Source organism: Varanus komodoensis, unplaced genomic scaffold, assembly GCF_004798865.1.
Source record: "Varanus komodoensis strain SLA01 unplaced genomic scaffold, ASM479886v1 scaffold73, whole genome shotgun sequence".
NCBI lineage: Eukaryota > Metazoa > Chordata > Lepidosauria > Squamata > Varanidae > Varanus > Varanus komodoensis.
The window spans coordinates 809,682-830,400 of NW_025336386.1; the positions used below are offsets into that span (position 1 = coordinate 809,682).

At 57.4% G+C, this 20,719-nt stretch overlaps 1 protein-coding gene across 1 annotated transcript in view; it reads right to left on the reverse strand.

Moving 5' to 3' along the window:
• Positions 1-20,513, reverse strand: part of CACNG3 (calcium voltage-gated channel auxiliary subunit gamma 3) — a 32,954-nt gene extending 12,441 nt beyond the window's left edge. The window contains exon 1 of the mRNA XM_044452581.1: positions 20,303-20,513. Within this exon, the coding sequence (XP_044308516.1) occupies positions 20,303-20,513 (211 nt within the window). The remainder of the gene's footprint in view (positions 1-20,302) is intronic.
• Between the last annotated feature and the right edge of the window lie 206 nt (positions 20,514-20,719).

Consider the following 20,719-nt stretch of genomic DNA (forward strand, 5'->3'; position numbering starts at 1 on the left):
CCTGGCGGGCCGACTCAGAGAGACATACCTGGTAGAAATGGCTCAGCTCTGTGAATCCTCCAGCGGGGGACGTCCTGGGGGTTGCCCCTCCCTGCTATTAAATGTCTGCATGGAACCGCGGAGTCGGTCATCCAGCGCGTTGGGGAGCACCGCTGTCAGGATGCCGAGGACCCGCAGCCCTTCCTCTCTTTTTCATCTTCGGCAAGTGAGGCTGAGGACATGCTCAGCGGGTGCCTGGCCACAGCAGCGGACTGGATGAGGACCAGCAAACGGAAGCGCAGTGCAGGCCGGACTGAGACGCTGCTCGCCGCAGTTCCTCAGGTGGGGTGGCGTGAGGTGCTCAGCCTGTCCTGGAAGAGGCCGTGCTTCCCGTGAAGGAGCGGGTCCACAGGCTGGGGCTCTCCTGGTGCTGTCCGGGTCATGCAGGGCCCAGTCTGGCTGATGGCCCAACCGTGCCCCTCGCGGGACCAGAACAGCCTGCCTGTTCGGGAACCTGCCTCATCTCTGGTGATCTCTGAACTAGACTACTCCAATGCACGCTGCGTGGGCCTGCCCTTAGGGAGGCTGGAAGCCGCACTTTATGTAAGGGCAGCCGCCAGACGAACAACTGGGAGCGGAAGGCCCCAGCGCCCCTTCGAGCGCCCTCCCCGGCCACCGGCTTCAGGGTGCTGGCGTTGCCCTGCGCAGGCCGGCACAACAATGCCCGCAGAAATGCGCCTCCCAGCCTCCACCCGCCAGTTCCCTGCAATCAGCACCATGGCCTGCCCGTTGCTCCTCTGAGTGCTGCCGTGGAGGGGGCTCTGAGGGGGCACCAAGGGAGCGGGGCTTCTCAGGAGTGGCCCCTGAACTGTGGGGTGGCCTCTGCACCAGGGGTCACCGGCCTCCGGCTTTGCATTTTTATGCCGCTGAGGCAGCCCTCTCTGCTGCCTGAGTGCCCCCAAGTCTTCAGGTGAACCTATGGATGAAGCAGAGCCCTCCGAGTGCTGTTGAGGCCTTCAGCGATGGCAGAGCTTCCCAACGGCCCGAGGAGGCACCCTGCCTGATGCTTTTCACAGGCCTGCTCAGTATTACACATTTTTTTGTTGACTGTTTAAAAATATTTGGACTCTATATCGGGGTCCTCAAACTTTTCAGCAGGGGGCCAGTTGAAAGGAGCCAGCAATGGGCACAGGCCGCCAAGGCAGTGCAGGCGGAGGGCACAGGCCGGGGCTGGGGGTGGGGTGGGTGCATGCACAGAGGTCATTTTCTCCGAGCGAGTCCAAAACGATCTCCTTGCAAGCAAGCCTGCCCCTGCCCCGCTCCCCCCCCCCCCCCGCACTGCCTCTATGGCGGGCCGGATAAATGGGCATGGTGGGCCAGATCCGGCCCGTGGGCCGTAGTTTGAGGACCCGTGCTTTATATCCTGGAAAAGATTCTGAGGGCCTTGTTGGATCAAGATCCTTTTGTAAACCAGCTTTGCCTGTTGTGTGGTACAGAAGTGAAACAAGTAAAATGAAGTTTTGAAATGAGCTGGGTGAGAGCAGAAAAGGTACGGCAGCCTCTGGGTGCAAAAGGCCCAGGCCAGGCCAGGCCAGTCCCACAAGCAGCACCACCCGCACCCAGGAGTGGGGAGCCGGTTGCAGTCCCAGCTTGCTAGGGCAGGGGCTCATTTTGAGGCACGGGCAGGCTGAGCTAGTCAGAGCCCTGCCCAAGGGCCAGCCTTCGCAGAGAAATGCCCTGGGAAGGCTGATGCCAAAGCCTGAATTGGAATTTAGGTGGCAGGGCTGCCAATGTGCTAGAGCCCCCCCCCCCCCCCGCACCCTTCCCGGAGTGTGCGCAGCACTCGTGTGTGTAGGAGTCTACATTGCCACAGTGAATCATGCTCCCTTCCTGGAGTCTGTGGGATAATTACAACCTACACAAGGTAGTTTAGAAAAGCCAAAAACATTCCAGAGCCAGAGAAGAGATGGAAAGTGATGGGTAATTTCCAGTCTCTTTCTACTTGTAAGGAGCTGAATGCCGGAGTTTGTGAGCGTCACACTCCTTGGAAAACGACTTCGCGAGTGTCACACTCCTCGGACAGGGCAGGCCTGCAGCAAGGGGGACAGGTTGGCCTTTTGTTTAAGGCAGGAACAACACTCTTTTCGGATGTGTGGGGGCTGCTGTGCCTTCTAACATCCGAGAGCTGGAGGGGAGACAGCCTAGGACTGAGCTGTGCCTCTGCAGCGGAGCTGCGCAGCCTCCGTCCTGACGGTCAGCACGGCACCTGGCCCGCCCTCTCGAGAAAGGCCCAGCAGCAAGAGCAGAGGGGCTCCCAGGTGTAACTGGTAGTTGCTTTTCCACACACACCTTCAAGCTGGTTCCTGGCGCCTGGCAGGGCAGGGCAGGGCAGGGCAGGGCAGGGCAAGCTGCCCCAGCTGGCCTAGGGCCTCTGGGATACAAGCAGCCAAGCTCCCAGGGAGCGAGTGAACAGGAGTTTGGCCGAGGAGGTTAAGGGGGAGGTCCCTAACATGTCCCCCCTTTCTTTTCTCTTCTTTAATCGCCCCCACACACTTTTAACACACTCCCACTTACTAGTAGGACTGTGTTGCTAACCTTTAGTGAGGACAGGAGAAAGCACCAGTTGTTACAACAGCCCCCCAGGGAAAAATCATTAAGGGTGCACAAAGGATGGACCCAGGAGCCTCCACCGGTGGCGGCCTGCAACAGCTGTGCGCCAGTGGCTTTCCTACCCGAGAGCAACATGCCGACACATGCAACAGTTGCACGGCAGTAGACCTCTTGGGAGAAAAGGTGGAGCAGCACGTGTCCACCCTCGAGATAATAAAAGAAAACAAACAATTTTTGGACAAAGCAGTGCAGCTGCAACAGCTAAGCGTAGTTCAGAAGCAAACTGAGGCAGAAGAAGAGAACCCTGAGGGAAGGGAAAACGAGGAAACTCGCTGGAACAGAGTGATGGTTAGATGCAGAAGACCTAGAAAACACTCTGCGCCAGTGGAGGCAGTGGAACTCTCAAACAGCTGTAAGTTACTTGAGGAAGGGACATGTGAGGAACCCACTGTGAAAGAACTGCATGGCACACGGTGTAACTCTGAGAAAGAGACAAAAGGCCAATCAAGAAAGGAAAAGGATCCCAAAGTTTGCAACACCAGAAGAAGAGTGCTAGTTGTGCGAGATTCCCTGTTGCGCGAGATGGAAAAATGTGTATGTCGCGATGACCCGGAGAATCGCCAAGGATGCTGTCTCCCTAGTACCAAGGTTAAAGACATAACCAACGAGTTTACACAACTCGTATGGCCCACTGAAAAATACCCCTTCCTTCTCTTCCACCTGGGAACTAACATCACTGCCAGGAAAAGCTTTGATAAAATATCATCAGACTTTGAAGCTCTAGGGTGGACTCAAAAACACTGGGGCCCAGATAGTCTTCTCCTACCAGTATTTGGAAGAGGAACTGTTAGGGAAAGAAAAATCCTTCAGATGAACGACTGGCTACAATGGTGGTACCTTAAAGAGAGATCTGGATTCTGGGACCACAAGCTCAGCTTCCTGGAAGACGGGCTCCTGGCAAACGATGGGCTGCACCTCACAAAGAACGGGAAGCAGGTGTTTGGCCACTGCATGAAAAAGTTCATCAGGAGGGCTTGAAAATGAAACCTGTCGGGGAGGGAGATGTGCAGCACGGCATGCCATCACCTGGCAAAGACTTACGCATTTCAGCATAGTAAGAACCTCACACAGGGCCTAACGCCACTCTCGCAAAAAATGCAGGAGGAAAACCAGGCACAGCTAGAATGAACGCCAGTGTCTCTGCACCAGAATATGGGAAACCACAACGGGAGCTTGCACTCACAGTATGTGAGAGGAACGGCCTGGCTCCTCACAACAGCTCCACAGGGCGGGCCAATATTCTCTCTCCCTTGTTGCCGAGGGAAGAGGCCGAGATGCGGTGGCCCAAGCACTGCTTGCTGGCTCACACCTGGCTCAGCCACCCCCCCCACCCCCAGGTGCTGCTGCTGCTGCTGCTGCTGCTCACCAGCAGTTCTCCGGCTCTGCCCGTGCAGCTTGGAGAATTGCCACCTTCACCTGTGGCAGATCCCGAAGCACAGTGGCAGCTGTCTCCTCGGCAAAAAGGCAATGAGCTCCGAGAAGGGCAAACAGGTATCATTTTAAAGATGTTCCCACCTCCCCTGTGGGTGAGGCGTCTTCTGCACAAAGAGAGCATTAGCATCCCCACCTTGGGGGGAGGGGGCATGACATGTCGGGGAAGGATTTGAACTTCAAATCCTTGTTTGCACTCAGATTTCAGCCATTTTCAGCCTCCTTCACAGTCTGACTATTTGGATTTTGCAAGCCATTTGCACTTGAAGCAATTCAGAGGGAACAAACAGATCTCTTGTCATTACTGGAAGAGAAGGAAGGAAGGAAGGAAGGAAGGAAGGAAGGAAGGAAGGTCATCGATACTTCTGCACTTAGAATTTCCATCCCAACCTCCAATGGCCACAGGGGTAAAGTGAGTTATATACACCCTGCAGACATTATTTGGGTACCAGGCCTTCCAGAGTAAACAGAGATGCTTGAGGATTTCAGTCCCAGTTTACAGGCAAACTGGCCTCAATATCCCAGAGAAGTTGCAATTATAATAATAAGAGATCAGGATGCGGTGTTTTTCAGATTGTGAGTTTTTCCACATTTTGTCATATAGTGCTTTGTTCAAACACCTGACCCCAGTCTATGTATTAAAGGTGTGTGTTTGAGGGTGGAATTAGCACAACATCCACTGATGCTGCAGTGTGGTCACCTGCAGGACGCAGCGCTTCGCAGAAGGGCTGGGTGCAGCTCACACTCGTTTGCAGACCGCCCAGTTCCACTGGAGCCCAAGCCAGGAGCTGGACTGGAGCTTGCTTTCCCCCTTGCTACCATAGGAAGTCCCCGAATGGGTCTGTCCTTTAAAATCTGAAGCAGACCTGGCTGAATTCTCATGTGGAAGGCCTTTCTGAGATGAATCCTGCCAGGTGTCGCAGACAGAGGTGGAGGAGACAGCAAACTTCGTTCCTAAGGCAGAGGCGGGCCCCCCGCCAGGGTGTGGGGTGAGGGGGCTGCCGTGCCGGCCCCGGCCACCAAAGTGCCGGTCGTGCTTGCTCGGCTGGCGCTGTGGCCGAGCTCCTGTCTTGCGGGGTGCTGCACTTCCCAGCCGGCCCGGTGCTCTGGCCACGCCGGCTCTGCCCTGCCCCTCGGCTAGGAGAGGACTGTGCTAGTCAGGAGAAGACAGGACAGGGATTCCGCTCATGGGAGCGGGAGCGGCGTGCGGAGGGACACTCCTCTCCAGCCTGCTTGCCCCATCGGAGGGGCCTGCTGGGCACCACCCCGGCTGGTATCTCTCTCCAAGAGGTGAGGGAGGGAAAGGACTCCCAACCCTCCTGTCATTTGCCGAAGCAGTGAACGCCGGCCTTTCTGCGGCGCGGACCAACCCTTCCCCACTTCGGGAGGAATTCCACTTTGCCCGGGAACCTTTCTGAAGTACCCGAATTCCGCTCGGGAGTGGACTGACTCTCTCTGGTTCTGCCCGCCTCAAGCAGTCGCATTTCGCCGTCTGGACGGCTTGCGCCCCGATGAGGCGCGCCCCGCCGCCTGGCGCCGGGGTCAGGGCGGCCCTGGGGGCTCCCCCTTCCTTCGGCGCCCCCGCGCTCCGCCTCTGCCCTTCCCCGCCCGCCCGCCGCGCCCGCCTGGCTTCTCCGCCTGGTCGCGCCCCATCCTCCGCCGCCTCTCGCCATGCGCCCCCGGCAGCACCCCTGCCGTCCCCGGGCCGGCCTTGTGCCGACGGTTTCCGCTGGCCAGGTCCGGGCGCAGAGGCTGCCGGCGGCCGGGGGCTTGCGCCTTCCCAGGCGCAGGCCAGCCGCTCAGCCAAGATCCCGCGCATCCTGGAGACGCCAGGGAGGCTGCCGCCGCTGGAGCGGCCCGGCTCCGCGTCGGCCCGGGGCAGCTGCTTCCGCGCTGGTGCCGAGACGCGGTCCCCTCGTCCCCGCCTGCCTTGCGGGAGCGCCCCGACAGCCGTTCGACTCATGCGCGGCGCAGCAGTCAAACGCGCGCAAACAAGCGGGCCAGCGACAGCGGAACGGCCCGAGGGCAGAAAGCAGCTGCGCGGGACTCGCATGCTCCGCGCACGCGAGCGGACGCGACGGCTCGGCCTTCACGCGGCCGCGAACGCACGTGGAGAAGCGCGGGCGGCGCCTGCGCTGCACCGGGTGTCGCGCAAAGCACGCGGCCTGGAGGGCGAGGCAAGCCAAGCGGGGCGGGCTGGTGTGGCGCGGGGTCAAGCGTGGCGGACCTGGGCCCCCCAGCCCCTGCTCAGCCATGGGGCTCGCAGGTGGCCTCGGAGCAGGCACGGGCTCCCAGCCCAGCCCACCTCCCCGCGCAGGGATAGGACTGCCAGGCCGAGGGGAATTATGCTCGCTGCTCGAGTTCCTGGGAGGGGAAAAGGGCAGGCTATCAGGGCATGCACACCTGGCCCGGCACAGGGGTCTCGGGGTGGCGAGGCGAGAAGCAGCAACAAGCAGTGATAAAATAAGCAAGCAAGGGCAAGCGAGAGGAGCCACGTTCTGAGCCGGAGGAGGCTTTTGCATCCTTTAAAATAACATGAAATAAGCCACCGTGGGAAAGGGTCAAGAAGAGATGGGATGTTAAAAGTTCATTGAGTTAGAATGAGAAGAGCAACGCAATCCGTCTGTCCATGCCCAAGCCACGCCGTGCCTCACAGGCCAAAGGGGGCCTGGCCCTGGGAGAAGAGGCTGCCCTTTGCCCACGTCCCCCGCTTGGCTGGGCGACTCGGGGCGGAACTCCCATTTGCTCTGACAACGCAGGATGCAGCAGGCCAAGCCCTCTCTGAAATCTTCTGGACGACACACAGCTTTTATTTTGGGGGGGGGGGGGGGGGGCAGCGCTGCTGTCACCGCTCCTGGCAGCCCAAGTCATGCGATCTGCCTCACTGTCCTGCAGCGAGTCTGCCTGCCTGCCTGCGGAAGCAGCCCGGCTGCCAAAGGAGCTTCCGTGGGGAGGGCACCAGGCCCGGCGGGGCAGGAGGGAGGCAGCCCCGGGAACCGCCACTTGGTCCTTCTGTCCGTCAAGGCAGCCCAGCTGGCAGCTGAACTCTGATCGAGGTGCCCACCATCCACATGACAAAGTTCCTTCAGAACGACCTGTCCAGGAGGTTTTGATCCAGGTCAGGCGAGAGAGAAAGCACGGGGCCGTTTCGACCGGGGTGCCCCAGGTGCCTGGCTTGCACACAGAAGCTGCTCCCTCTGGGGAATGCTGCTCCTCCAAACTTCCCCGAGGCTTGTCTGTGATCAAAGCAGGGGCTCTGAGACGCCTCTCCTGGCAAGGGCATCCGCTTGAATTGTGGGGCAGGGCTGCTCAAACTGGCTGCAGAAGAGCAGCCGCGGCTTACTTTCAAAGTGGCTTGTTTTCAGGAGTGGTGATAATTCTAATATCCATTTCCTGTGCTGCTGAAGGGGGCTCGCAGCCCAGTCCCAAGCCCGAGAGGCTGTGAACTGTGGCAGTCCCTGCTGGGGCACACACAGACCGCGTCGCTGCCCTGGCGAGCTTTGGCCCGGCTGCATATCTGGAAGGTGTCCTTGCCAGCACCCTGCTTTGCCAAGCCTAGGCCAGCTCTGTCCGGCTGTCGCTCCGATCCCACACGTTCCCAGGAGCCGGGCACAAGAATAGCTGTGCACTCCACAGTCCCACAACGTCCCCGGCAATCCTGCTGCCACCCACCGCTCTCTGACAGTGCGCCAGTGCTGCCCCCCCACCTCACACGGGAGGCCCCAGCATGCACGGCGTCCTGAATGGTGCAGTGGCATCCCCTCACCCAGCCTGCATCTCCTCCAGCGCCCACCGCCAAATCTGCCGGGAAGAGGGTTGCCGAAGGCTCTCATGGCCCAGCAAAAGGGGAGACAGCCATGGGCTTTCCTCTGCAGGGTCCCCAGGAGTCGGAAGGGGGTGGAACACCACACAAGGCCTCAGGCCCTGCAAGGGGGCCTCACCCCCATGGCTCCTGCCCCATGGCTCAGCATGCCGCACCAATATTGCAAACTTCTGCCTTCCACCATTTCTCTCTCCAAGCCCTCAGAAACACCGCTTTATGGCCCCGCTGCTGAGTTCTGTCAATATGCCTGAACAAAAGGATGAGAAAGACGGTGGCTCCCAGGCTGCCCGGCAGGAAGCTCCTTAATCGAAGCCCGAGCCCTGGTGGAGCTGTGCCCGAGCCGGAGCCGGAGCCGGAGCCGGGTCAAGATGTGCCTCATTTGGCACAGGCAGCGGCTGATGCTGGGCCTCTGAGAGGCTTTTCCTGGAATGTCTGAGGCCGGTTAACTGCTTTGCTTCTAGAATATGGGACTTCATGCTTTTCCGGGAAAAGATGTTTTCCCGGTTTACCATACAACACTTCGGACGAATGTATAAATAAACATTACTATGAATAGTAACAATATACTATATATTTTATACTATAAACATAAACATTGTATAAATAGTAACAATACTATTACTATTGTTACTGTTGGGGCATAGCAGCTCCAATAATAGCACAACTGCAGAATAATGAAAGGGCCCTCTACGCCTTTATGCCCAGGAAGAAGTGGGGGCACCTCGGGCAGGGGTGGGTGGGGCCAGCAGATGTTGTGGCTTCCTTTCCCCTTCCCAGGAGCAGAGGAATAGATAGCCCTGGAAAAGTGACTGGGGCCTCCCAGGCATTAATCGGAAGCCAGGCCTTGGGCTTGCCGTGGAAGGCCACGCCCAAGACTTTTCCCAGGCCAGGCTGGCCAGACGACAAACGTCGTAGCCTTGGCCTGAATTATGTTGTTGTTTGACACTTCAAGAGCCCTGTTGGGTTATTCAGCGGCCTATAAATTTATGAGTACAGAGCCAAAACCTGGTGGCTGGCTACAAATGCCCTTAAAACTTCCATTGTACCTGCTTCTGGACTGCTGCAGCGCTGGGATCGAACAATGGCTCTTGCCATAACCCACCTGCCTCCTCCCAATAACATTCTAATTCAGTGGGAGCAGGACCTTGGCTGGGAGGGCGGATGACAGTCTGGTGCAATGCGGACGAGGACATTGCAGAGAAACGGAACACGTACTTTTGCCCTTCTCCCCTGTAGTGGACCCAGGGCAGTGCTAGCGCCTGGATGGATATTTTCAGGCACCAAGAAAAATGCTGGCGACAAATTGAAAGCTAAAAAATCTCATCTGGAAATCATTAAAGATCTCAAATGTGAAAATGTTAACCTCAAGGAAAAAAAGGTAACATTTCTCTCAAATCCAGAAGATCTGAAAATTTCAAATCTGTCACCTTTTCTACAAAGGGATACAGGTAGTTAAAGTCTGTAAAAGTGACGGAAAGAATTATTAGAGATAAAATTACCAAGCATAAAGGAGGACACGAACTCTTAATACTGAAGGGTGAACACGACCTGATAAGCATAGTGGGACCTTGGTGGGATGACTTCTATGGCCAGAATTCAGTGACTGAAAGATACAAGCTATTCAAGAAGTACAAGGAACAGAAAGGGAGCTGGAGCCACACCACGCGTTAAAAAGACACAGTCCCACAAAGAAATGCAAGAGGACGCACCCAGGAACCCCACTGAGAGCATCCGGATTAATACGCATCGAGGAAGAACGCCCGGTCAAGGAGGAGAAGAGGATGAAACTTCTGAAAAGCAACTGGCCAGTGTTTCAAGGAGACATGAAGTTGTCATTACTGAGGCCCTCAATTTCCCTTCCACCTGCTGGGAGACAAATGCTGCCAAATCTCCCCTCTGACTCGTGTTGCTGATTACATCCTACGGAAAGAGGAGGAAGGGACTAGAGGATGGGGAGCGTTCAGCTGATTTTAACCTGCAGGTGTGACCTAGTAGATTAAGTGGCAGTTTGGGGAACTCTGGGGAGAAGTGGCCATTAACTCAGTCAGTTAATACTGAGAACAAGCTGGAGTGGCTGCTAAAAGCAACAAAAAGCCTTCTTCGGATATGCCACAGTAAGACAGAGGAAAGGAAGGGCAGATCAACTACGCAGTAAGGATGGCAAAATACTAAAAGGTGCCAAAAAGAAAAAAAACAGAAAAAAGAAAAAGTGGTTGTTCTCAGATTCTACTTTTGCTCAAACTTGTCCCAAAAGAGAACGGAAGACTTCACTGGCAAAGCTGAAGGGGCAGGACTGCGATCAAGAGGCACGTTGGCGGGGAACACCTCACAACTCTGAATAAGTTCAGAGTCTCCAGCTGCAACCCAGAGCAAGCACGGAACTGGCAGGAGAACTCCCAGAGCCATTGTGGAAATCATGGCGGACCGGTGACGTCCGGATGACTGGAGGAGGGGCATGTCCTTTCTTCAGAAAGGAAGGGAGGAGGAACCTGTTAACTACAGATCAGCCTGGAATCAACCTCTTGGGAAGTTCCGGAGCAGCTTCTGAAGCAGCCATTCTGCAAATACCTTGAAAACCGTGCAGTGATTACTAGAAGCCAACATGGATTTGAACAAATCCTGCCAGACTAATCTGATCTCATGTTTCGATTGGGTAAAAGAAGGGGGCAGCAGAGGAGGAGGTGGCTGGATGGAGTCACTGAAGTTTAAGTGGCCTCCGGGGGATGGCGGAGGACAGGAAGGCCTGGAGGGATGTTGTCCACGGGGTCGCGATGGGTCGGACGCGACTTCGCGACTAACAACAACAACAACAACAGATCACATGAGTAAACCAAATGTATATGTACATACTTTACCTTTCTATGCTTATCCCTGTTTGCCTGCCCAGATTTCCCTTAGGCACGCCAGATCAGTATCAACAACAACAACAACAACAATATTGCAACTAGGCAACTCTGTTCACTCTTACCAGCCTGATCCTGCCTAATCTTGGAAGCTAAGCAGGTTTGGACCTGGTTGAACTCTGGATAGCTGGCTTAAAATGATGTGAGCCACCCAAGAACTTTTGCTGCAGGAGGTGTAGAGATGTAACATAACAACGACAACTTAAGAAACACTCAAGTATATTTGTGTGTGTGTGTGTGTGTGTAGGTGTACAGTAGTATAAAAACAAGTAAAAGAAGCCATTCTTAAACTAGTTTAGAAAGTTCTTGAGGCAACATTAAGCATAACATTGGGTGAGATGGGCCTGGTGCTGAAGAGGCCTGCTCTGACTGTGCTGGGGGTGGTGGGGGTGCCGGTGGCGTCGCTTTCCTGAGGTCGGCCTCCAGGCTTGTCTGTGCCGCCCTTTTCTTCCTCTCACCACAGATGGCCTTGTGGCAGCTGAGGGCTGGCCACAAGGGCAATTGCTAGAGAAAAACCAATTAATGTCCTGAAACACACTGCCTTGGGCACACTTGAACTGATGCCCAGAACAAAAAGCCGTGAATACTATATCTCTAGGGAACTCTGCTGCCACTGATGACATGTCGCCAAACACATTGCATAGTTCCCTAGAGATATTCACAACCTTTCTCTAGAGCAGGGGTCTCAAACTCAACTTACCTGGGGGCCACTGGAAGTAGAGTCTGGGTGAGGCTGGGCCGCATCAAGGGGTGGTGGTGGGCTGCTCATCTCGCGGCCGGCCCGGGCGCCGCTGGTGCTTTGAAGGCCGCAGGGCCCCTCCCCCGTGCCCTGCCCGTTCCGGCAATTGGCCCGTGGGCTGCGAGTTTGAGACCCCTGCTCTAGAGAATTTCATAATGGCAGTCCACATGTTTGTAAGTATGGATTGTTCATAACCCAGGCATTTGTAACCCGAGGTCTACTTATAGCTCAAAGTGGATCCACAGTTTACTACAGAATTGGACTCGAAGTGTGCTCATCAATAGCTCCTTCTCAACCTGCGGAGAGGCAGCAAGTGGGGCACTGCAGTGCTCAGTCCTGGAACCAGTTACTCTTCACCATTTTTATCCGTGATTTAAAGGAGGAGGTGCAGGGAGTGCTGATTAAATGTGCACATGACATGAAGCTGGAACTGCCCTGGGTGACAGAAACAAAATTCAGAGTGATCTTGGCAAGTTGAAGTGCTGGGCTGAAAACAACAGAATGTAATTCACAATGCAGAAATACCAAGTTTTGCTCCTAGGAAAAGGGAACCAAATGTTTAGTTGCAAGATGGGAGATACTTGGTTCAACCTTACTAGAGTTGAAAGGCTCTTGGGATTGTTGTATATGAGCTAGCAATGTGATGTGGCTGCAAAAAAGGCAAACACTACTTTGTGCAGCTTTAACAGAAATATTTCCAAATCATGTGAGGCGCGATTTCCCCTCTGCTCAGCAATGGCGAGGCCTCTCCTGGAGTCCCTGTGTCTCCTTTTGGGCACCACTGTTTGAGAAAGCTGCAGATAAGCTGGAAGGGATTCCGAGGAGGGCGAGGAGGAGGATCTGGGGCTTGGAAGCAAAGCCCTATGAGGAGAGATGGAAGGAAGGCCGAGGGGAGGCAGGACAGCATTTGACAAGCTCTTGAAAGGCTGCCACAGAGAGGATGGGCAGCACCTCCTCTCCATCATCCCGGAGTGCAGGGTACGAAATGAAGGGCCAGCCAGCTGGTGTTGACTGAGCAAGAAAGGCTTCTTGGGCTTGTGACCAAGAGCATTACAGAAATGCAAAGAACGGCTGCTGTGAAATAGACAAGTTCCATGTTGGACATAATTAGGGAGGGGATTGAAAATATAGCAGCCAGCATTATTTTGCCCTTATGCAAATTGAGGGCAGGTACACCCATGGCATTTGTCCAGTTCTGGTCACCATACACACAGAAGGCTGCTGCAGATCTGGAAGCTGTGCAGAAAAGCGCACCTGGAGCGATCTAGGGGCAGGAGCGGCTGTCCTGCCAGGAACCGTCGCAGCACCGGGCCTCTTCAGCTTAGAAAATGTGAGTCGGCGGGAGACGCGGTGGAGGTGCGCAAAAGGTGCGCAGCACAATGGCAGAGCAGAAAGAATGGCTTCCCCTGCCTCCAGGATTTCAGGGACAGGGCCTGTCCCGTCGCTGCCACCAGCCGCGGTCCTGCGCAGCCACCGGGACGGCTTTCGAGGGGAGATCTGTGCGCCACAACGCTGAGGGCAGCGTCTCGTGGCTCCACTGCCCCATGGCTCCAGCAGCAGGGGCGGGCTGTCCGTGTGCACCAGCCGGAAAGCACGGGCACAAGGGGGCTGTTGCACTCCTGCCCGCTGCTGTGGGATCAGAATGCTGGAAGAGATGGACCTGGTTCTGATCCAGCAGGGCTTGCCTTGCACTCTTAAGCAACAAAACATTCCCAGTGCTTCCCTTTCCAGTATGAATAACAGCAATCCAAATTTAAAGGTGTGCATCAGAAAACTCGCTGCACCTGAAGTGTGGCAGGTGTGGTCCCTTCCTAAGCATGCACATTTTGTCTGGCTCTGATGGACAGGAAGCACTGGAGCTGCTTTCGGAGACAGCCAGTGGGAGGCACAATGTCTCAGATCTGGCATTCAGATCCAGATCTGAGCCAAACTGGGCAGTTTCTGAATCGTCCCGAGCCAAGTCTTGGGGTCAAAGAGTGCCGGCTCCATCTAGACAGCGTCCTTCCTGTGCAATGCAAGCAGCCAAAGCCAAAGGCCTCAGCCTCCCTCCGACAGTCTGTCAAGGAAGGCTCATGCGGGAGAATCCAGCTCTGCGAGCAGAAAGATGCCCTGCTCCACAGAGGGCTCGGGCTGGCAGGGACACCCATGCGCCAGCCCTGCTCCCTCTTGCCACTCCCCCGCGTCCTTTGCCGGCTGCCGCTGGTCGGCAGCACCTCCCGCTGCAGCACCGGTTGGACTCTAGACACAGGCCCGCAGCATGGAGCCCGGTGCCGGATGGTGGGGGGGGGGGGGGGGGGTGAAGTGGCTCCTCACAGAGGCCTGGGCCTGCTTCACAGAATCATACAATCACAGAATCAGAGAGAGGTGCAGCTGGAAGGGCCCATGAAGCCCACGGGGTGCAACCCCTGCTGCTGCAGGACACCAACTTATCTCATCCCACTCAGATGGCCGTCCAGTTGCACCGTGAATATTTCTAGTGAGGGAGAGCCCCCCACCTCTCCAGGCAGCTGGTTCCACTCTCGTATTGCTCTGACCATGAGGAGGCTTTTCCTAATGTCCAGCCTGAATCCGGGTTGTCACAGCTTGAACTGATCATTCCGTGTCCTGCACTCTGGCATCAGCAAGAATGACTTTCCCCTTTGTGACAGCCTTTGAGGTACTTATAGAGGGATCTCATGTTCCCCCCTCCATCTTCTCTTCTCAAGTCTGAACATGTCCACTTCTCTCAGCCTCTCCTCATAGGGCAGCGTTTCCAAACATTGCGTTTCCAGTACCGAGAAGGGCCACCGGGAGCACAGCACGGTCCGTGTTGGAGCTGCCCAGGGACAAAGAGGAAGGGTGGGAATGCTCTGTGGCATCCGGGGGCAAGCTGCCCACGCACGGCTTCTGCAGACAACCCTGAGGCTGATTCGGCAGGGGCTGCCCACATGCTGGGCACCACGGGAGAAGAAACGGGCCGGCTCTGCCAGAGACTGGCGGCCGATGCGAGCCCCAGTGGCGGAGCAGCGTGCCCTGGCGCCCCCTGGAAGGGCCTCTTTTCCACTGGCAGCTCTGGGCTGCGGAGGCTGCTCTGGAGGCGCCCGTGGCAGATTCCGACAAGGTCCCTGTGACATGGAGGCTGCAGGTGGGCAGCAGACGTCCTCTGGGGGCCCCAGCGGTGGCAACCCAACTAACCCGCTGAGCTGGGAAGCAAATCCACCCCTGCCTTCCGCTCAGCGCATTCAGGACCTCGCTGCTGTGGCTGCACGCAAGCATGCTTCTAGCAAGCGGCCTCTGGACACATGAATGAAATGCATAACTCTGAGCATGCCTTTTGGTGGCGTCCGCATCTGAAATTGGAAGTGTTAAAGGGTCCCTCTGCCCTTTTTACGGACAGTGATGGACACTGTTGTTTTGTCAGCATCTGCTGCTTTCGTCCTCTGTTTTCTTTCAGGTTGCATCCTCGTTCTGGTTTCTTGCCACTGTTCTGTTTGCACATGGAACCCAAGCGCGATCCCCGCACATTGCAAGCTTGCTTCGCGCGTGGCTGCCACTGGTTTCCAGTCTGAGGCAGCAGCTGCAAGTGACGCAGACCGGTAAGCAATTCGCATCCTAAATATGCATTTGTCCTAAGGATTTTCTGGGAAGAGAAATTTCACCAAATGCAGCATCGTTTAGAGATGTTTCCCAATATTTCCACACACGTGGTGGAATTGGAGGGCAGAAAGAGCAAAGCACCTGCATCTCTCATCACATCTCAGGGGCTTGCAAATGTAGCATTTGATGGGCGATGCTTTTGTATAGCAGGGGTGCGACCTCCACCTTGGTAATATTAAAGCATAGACTTGGCTTCTTAGTGCTAGAAAGGGACTGATTATGATAAGGGAAACCGGGTTACTCAGCCTTTGAACAAATCACTGGATTTTGGCTGGCTCTCCTAGGCACATCATTTAATATCACATTTGGGGATGTTACATTCACAGTCTGCCTTCCTGGACTCCATCCAGGCAATATTATCCTAAAGCAAATGGCAGCAAAAGCTTATCTTTATACCAAGTGCCAGGAAGTTGTGCTTTGTTGCACAAAAGAAGGCCCCAAGATCCCATGCGGAGAAACTCTGCAACTCAAATCATTGTCTTGCACATGGAATTCCAAATGTTACATGTTAAGTTGCAGCTTGATCAGATGCACTGTGAACAAGAACTTCAAGATTTTGTTTTGTTTCAAGCTTTCTCAGCTGATGCTACCAGACTAATCCAAGTTGCCGGTGGCGTGTCTGTGGCAGTGGCGTTTCCTGCATCTGAGCCCCTCTTTGCCTGCCACCTTCGCCGCTCAGTTCCGCGGCCGCTGCAGCAGCAACTGCAGGTGCCACCCAGTTCCCAGGCAATGGTGTCTTTCAGTCCCGGCAATAGCCTTTGCCGGAGGAGTCACACCTGCCCTTCGGACGCAGGCACATCGCCCTGCATCTTGCAGCCTTCGTTTGCACACATGATGTGAGAAGAGACCGGTCTATCTGTAACATTTTGCCTTTTGTTTTCCTGTGCAACAGCCAGGAAGCTGTGAAACAGTGACTTTAAGCATGCACAGAGTGTCCTTTCCTCAGTATGGAAACATACCCGCCCTGCATGGCAACTCGTTTTAAGGTTGCTAAATGTTGGCAGTGCTGAGAATCATGCACTGTTGAACCTTCGTGTAAAGAGCCCTGCGCTGCCCTTGCAGGCCGGGCTGTCTGTGGGCACATGCCTGCCTGATGGGAGGAGGAGGGGAAAGTGCGGGGCAGCTGCGTCAAGCAGGTTTTACACGGGTTGCCGACAAGCAAGGAAAACGTTGCTCAGAGCCTCTGCCATGGGTGTACTGTTTTATGTCAGAAAGGCAGACTAGATTAGACTGGCGCTCAGTTTCTAACATAGGCCAACAAAATGCTTCTGAGAAAGAAGCGTAATAAACATGATGTCTGTCTCCAGCATGTGATATTTGCAGATACGCAACACTGGCCTGTGGAGGCTTCACCTTCTTGTCCTGGCTAGCTGTGCAGAACCTGCTCTCTGTGTGATTCTGTGTGCACGGTTTGCATCACTTCTGAAATGCATGTTCGCATGCAAATTAGCTTGAGTAGCTATACCCTTGTTTAAAATGAATGGGATTGCCTGTCCATGGGAAGACTGCACTGAAAGTCTCCTTTGATCAGAAAGGTCTGTGCACTGGAAAGCAGCCTGCAAGGTCTGTGCACTGCAAATGCTGCCGACTCTCTCCAAGGCTACCTGAAAGGTCCCAAGTGCCAGCAGCCCCTTCCAGGGGACTCTGATTGGAGGAGGGGGAATCGCAGGCCTGCCCTCCCACCCGTCTCTCTCCCTCCTTCCCTTAAGTTCACATTTCCCTGGAGGCAAATGCTGCTCCTCAAACACAGAACGGACTTCTCCCAGGCGAAGGGCAAGTGGGACAGGCCGCTGCCCCCTGGGCCACCCCTCTGGTGGCAACTGGCAGTCTGTGAGAGCCACCTGGGCCAAACAAGGTGCCAAGCCTGCCACTGTGGTTTGAGCAGCCACGGAATCGACAAAGCATCTGCGCAAAGCTGCTTTGAGCCCTGCTAATCCCACTGGGGCGTTCAAAGCTGATCTGAGGGAGGTGGTATGAAAACTACGACTGCCAACATGTTTGGAGGGGACCCCGATCCTTCTGTGCTGCAGAATGAGTTAATAATGCCTCATGATTAGCTCAGCGCAAACGGGAAATAGCAAGGCTCCGCAACATGTTTCTTCTGGGCACAAGCTAAGCTGCTGGCCACAGAGGAGAGGAGAGGAGAGGAGAGGAGAGGAGAGGAGAGGAGAGGAGGGCAAAACCCAAAGTGGCTAGGGCCTGCCACAGCAGGGCAGTGCCATCCTTCTGCAAGTGCCAGGCAGCCATCACAGCATGCCCTCTCTGTGGCGCCACATTCAGTCAGAGGGGGGGAAAGGGAGGCCTTTGCGTCCCCAAGAAACCTCAGCCGTCCCCCAAGGAGGGCCTTTCAGCAGCAGCCCTCAGTGCTAGAGGTCACTCCTGCTTGGTTTGTGCTCAGCTGTTCCACCGGTTGCTGGGCAGGCACCTCACTGCCTCTGCTTGGGACATAGTAAAAGCGACCACACCTTCAGGATGACTGGGAGTTTCTTGGGACGTTCCCAAGTCCAGGTGTCCTTTGCAGAAATGAAATAATGTGCTGCACAGACACTTCAAATGCTCAAGGCACTTCATGCATGTCTTCATGATTGTTATGTCTGTGCAAGATGAGCTCCTGAAATTGCAGTGGGAGGGCAGGCTGAGAGAAGAGCGACTGGCTTAGGGTCACCCACAGCTTCACCTCGCCACTCTCAGCAGGACACCATTGCAATCCACGGGTGGCCTCTGCATCATGCAGAGGACTGCGATCTCCTGCAACACACACGTGCTTACCATGCAAGCGATATGAGGAAGGGGCCATGGAACTCGCCCCCCCCCCCACACGCACACACACACCAGTCATCCAGCACATCAAGGGCGGACAGGCCTCCCCACAGATCAGTGAAGCCAGATAATTTCCCAGGCCCCGAGGCGCATGCCAAGAAGGCGACTGACGCTCTGGGCAGCCAGAAGGCTGTTCCCAGCCAGGTGTTGGCCTAGGAGAGCCGGGGGGCAACCTGTGCAGCAGAAGCCGCTGCTGCCCAACCTATTTGACGGAGCTTCTCACAGGTGCTCAGCAGCCCCGTTCAGGGGGGCCAGAGCGAGACCTCCCTGCAAGTGCCAGTCTCTAGCAAAAGGACCAAGCGGCTGCTGAGATCACGTCCTGGGAGAGCAGCTCGTGCAAGAACAACACTGCCTTGCTGGTGAGACCGGCAGGCACAAACCAAATGGCAGACAATTGTCCCCAGCACACTAAATTATGGGGTGTGGTACGATACACACAAAACGTTGTCTCAATGCCTCTTCTTTAGGACACTCGTGGAAGCTGTGTGTCCTCAGCCTGCCGCTCCGGAGGCAGTGCAGGCCAGGGAGGCGGCGATGCCGCCTCGCTTGTGAGAAGCAACCTGTCTGAGGCAGCACCGAACCAACAGAGGCCTGCCCCACTGGCCTCCCCTTTTGCTCGTCGGTCCCCTCCAAGAAGGGTTCTGTGCCTCCCAGAAACTTGCCTCCAGTGCCTGGGACCTCCGGCGCCTCAGTGGAAGGGCTTGCCTTGTGCTGTGGCTGAGCAGGGCAGATGCACATGGGGCTGAAGCCCGGAGGCTTCGCTTGGCATGCTCACTGGTCTGCTGCCTTCAGCCTGGGCCGCCTGCCTGCCTCCCCGATTCCAGACGAGCCGCCTCATTGCAGCTCCCCTCTGCCTTGCTCACCTGGGGCAATGAGCCCCTGGAAGGGGCGAACCGGAGCCTCCCTGGGCGGAGGCCGAGCACAGCTGTGCCCTTGCCAGTGGGATGTGTGCAAGGCAGGCAGGAGGCACTGATCGGAACCTCCGCTGGCAGGAGCACCGTTCCCCACACCGTTCTGGGCTGCGGCTTCTGAAGCGTGGGGCTGCGGCGTTCCTCCACTTCCACAAGGGCTGGGAACGTTAAAGTGGGTGGAAGGCCTGCTTGATGACTCACCGAGGCTGGGGTGGGGGTGCATGCACAGCACGGGGGGGGGGGAGCAGGGGCAAAGGGATGCAGCGGCCAGGCAAGCGGGAGGCTCGGATGGCTGTGGGGGCTGCCAGGTTGAAGGGGACAGGCCAATGGCTAGCTGTAAACATTCACGGCTTCCTTTGGAGGCGCCAAGACCACCAGGCGAATGCACCTCCCCAGGGCCCCCTCCCACGACTTGCCACTGAGCGCAGACTTGCGGGAGGAACTGCCTCGTTTAAAAACCTGTGGGGCCTTGCCTGCCTGTTCACCTCCGCTGCGGGGAGGAGGAATCTGAGCGCAGCCCAGGGCTGTGCGGGCGCAGCTCTCTGCCGCCGATCCCAAGCGGAAAGTAGGAGAGCCTGCCGTGAGTACTGGGGGGGGGGGGGGGGGGGGGGGGGGGGGGGCCCGGGGGGGGAAGAAAGGGGGGGCGCTCCGGCCAGCCACGCTGCGAAGGCCCTCCGTGCCCCGCAGGGAGAGGGTGCGAGTGCGCGGCAGGAGGGAGCCGCGCGAGGCGAGCGCAGGGCGGGCACTTGCTGTCTCCGGAGCCCGGCGCTGCTGCCCCCCTACCCGCCGCATCCCCACCGCCAGGGCGCGATCCCGCCGCCGCCGCCGCCTCCGCCTCGAGAGCGAGCCGAGCCCCGCGTGCCCCGCCGTCCTTTGCCCTGCGCCTGAGACCATCCCGCCGGGCGCCTCCTGCTCAGCAGACGCTCCCGCAACAGGTGGGCGCTGGCGGCCAGGCAGAGGCTCTCCCCCGCCTCTGCGGCAGGGGCTCCCGACCCCCCGCAGCTGCAGCCCGCGCCGGGCGGCGACGTCCCCCCCCCCCCCGCCAGCCGAAGGTGCGAGGGAGAGCGGGTCTGGCCGGGCAGCGCCTGCCCGGGGAGGCTGCAGTGTCGGGCGCTGCTAGGCGGCGGCGGGAGACTCCGGGGGCACCGCGCCGCCGGGAAGCAGGCGCAGCTCCGCCGGAACCGGGCGCAGGACCAGGGGCGATTCGCCCCGAGTGCCCGCGGGGCAGCCTGAGGGGCGACGAGCCCCCGCCGCTCCGCCGCACAGCCGAACTTTCCCCCGGGAAGCGCCCGCGCCCCTTCCCCGCCGTGCCCCCGCCGCAGCGCGCCCCGGTCCCCCTCCGCCCGCCCGCCCGGCGCCCGTCCAAGCAGCGGCTGCCGACGGCAAGTACCTTCCAGGCAGCAGGTCCGCCACAGCCCCGAGTGGGTCATGACTTCCTCGTTCTTGCGGCTGGTGTCATTGTCGCTCGTGGACTTGGTCCTGCACACGCCCCTGGAGTACAGCCAATAGTCCGTGCCCACCGCGATGGTCATGAGGCTGAACGCTGCGAAGGCGCCCAGGGTGGTGAGCAGCATCTGGACGCCGCGGTCACACATCCTCATGCTGATGCATGGTCCCGCGGGCGGGCGGGCGGCGCGGGCGGCGCGGGGCGAGCCGGGCGGCGCGGCGGGAGGCGCCCTTCCTCGCCGGAGCCGCGCTCCTCCGCCTCGGCAGCGGCCGGGAGCTCGCGGGCTGCCGCCTCAGGCGCGCCTCAGCCTTCGAGGGATCCTGTCCCCGCCTCCCTCCGACGGGTCAGGAGGCGGATGCC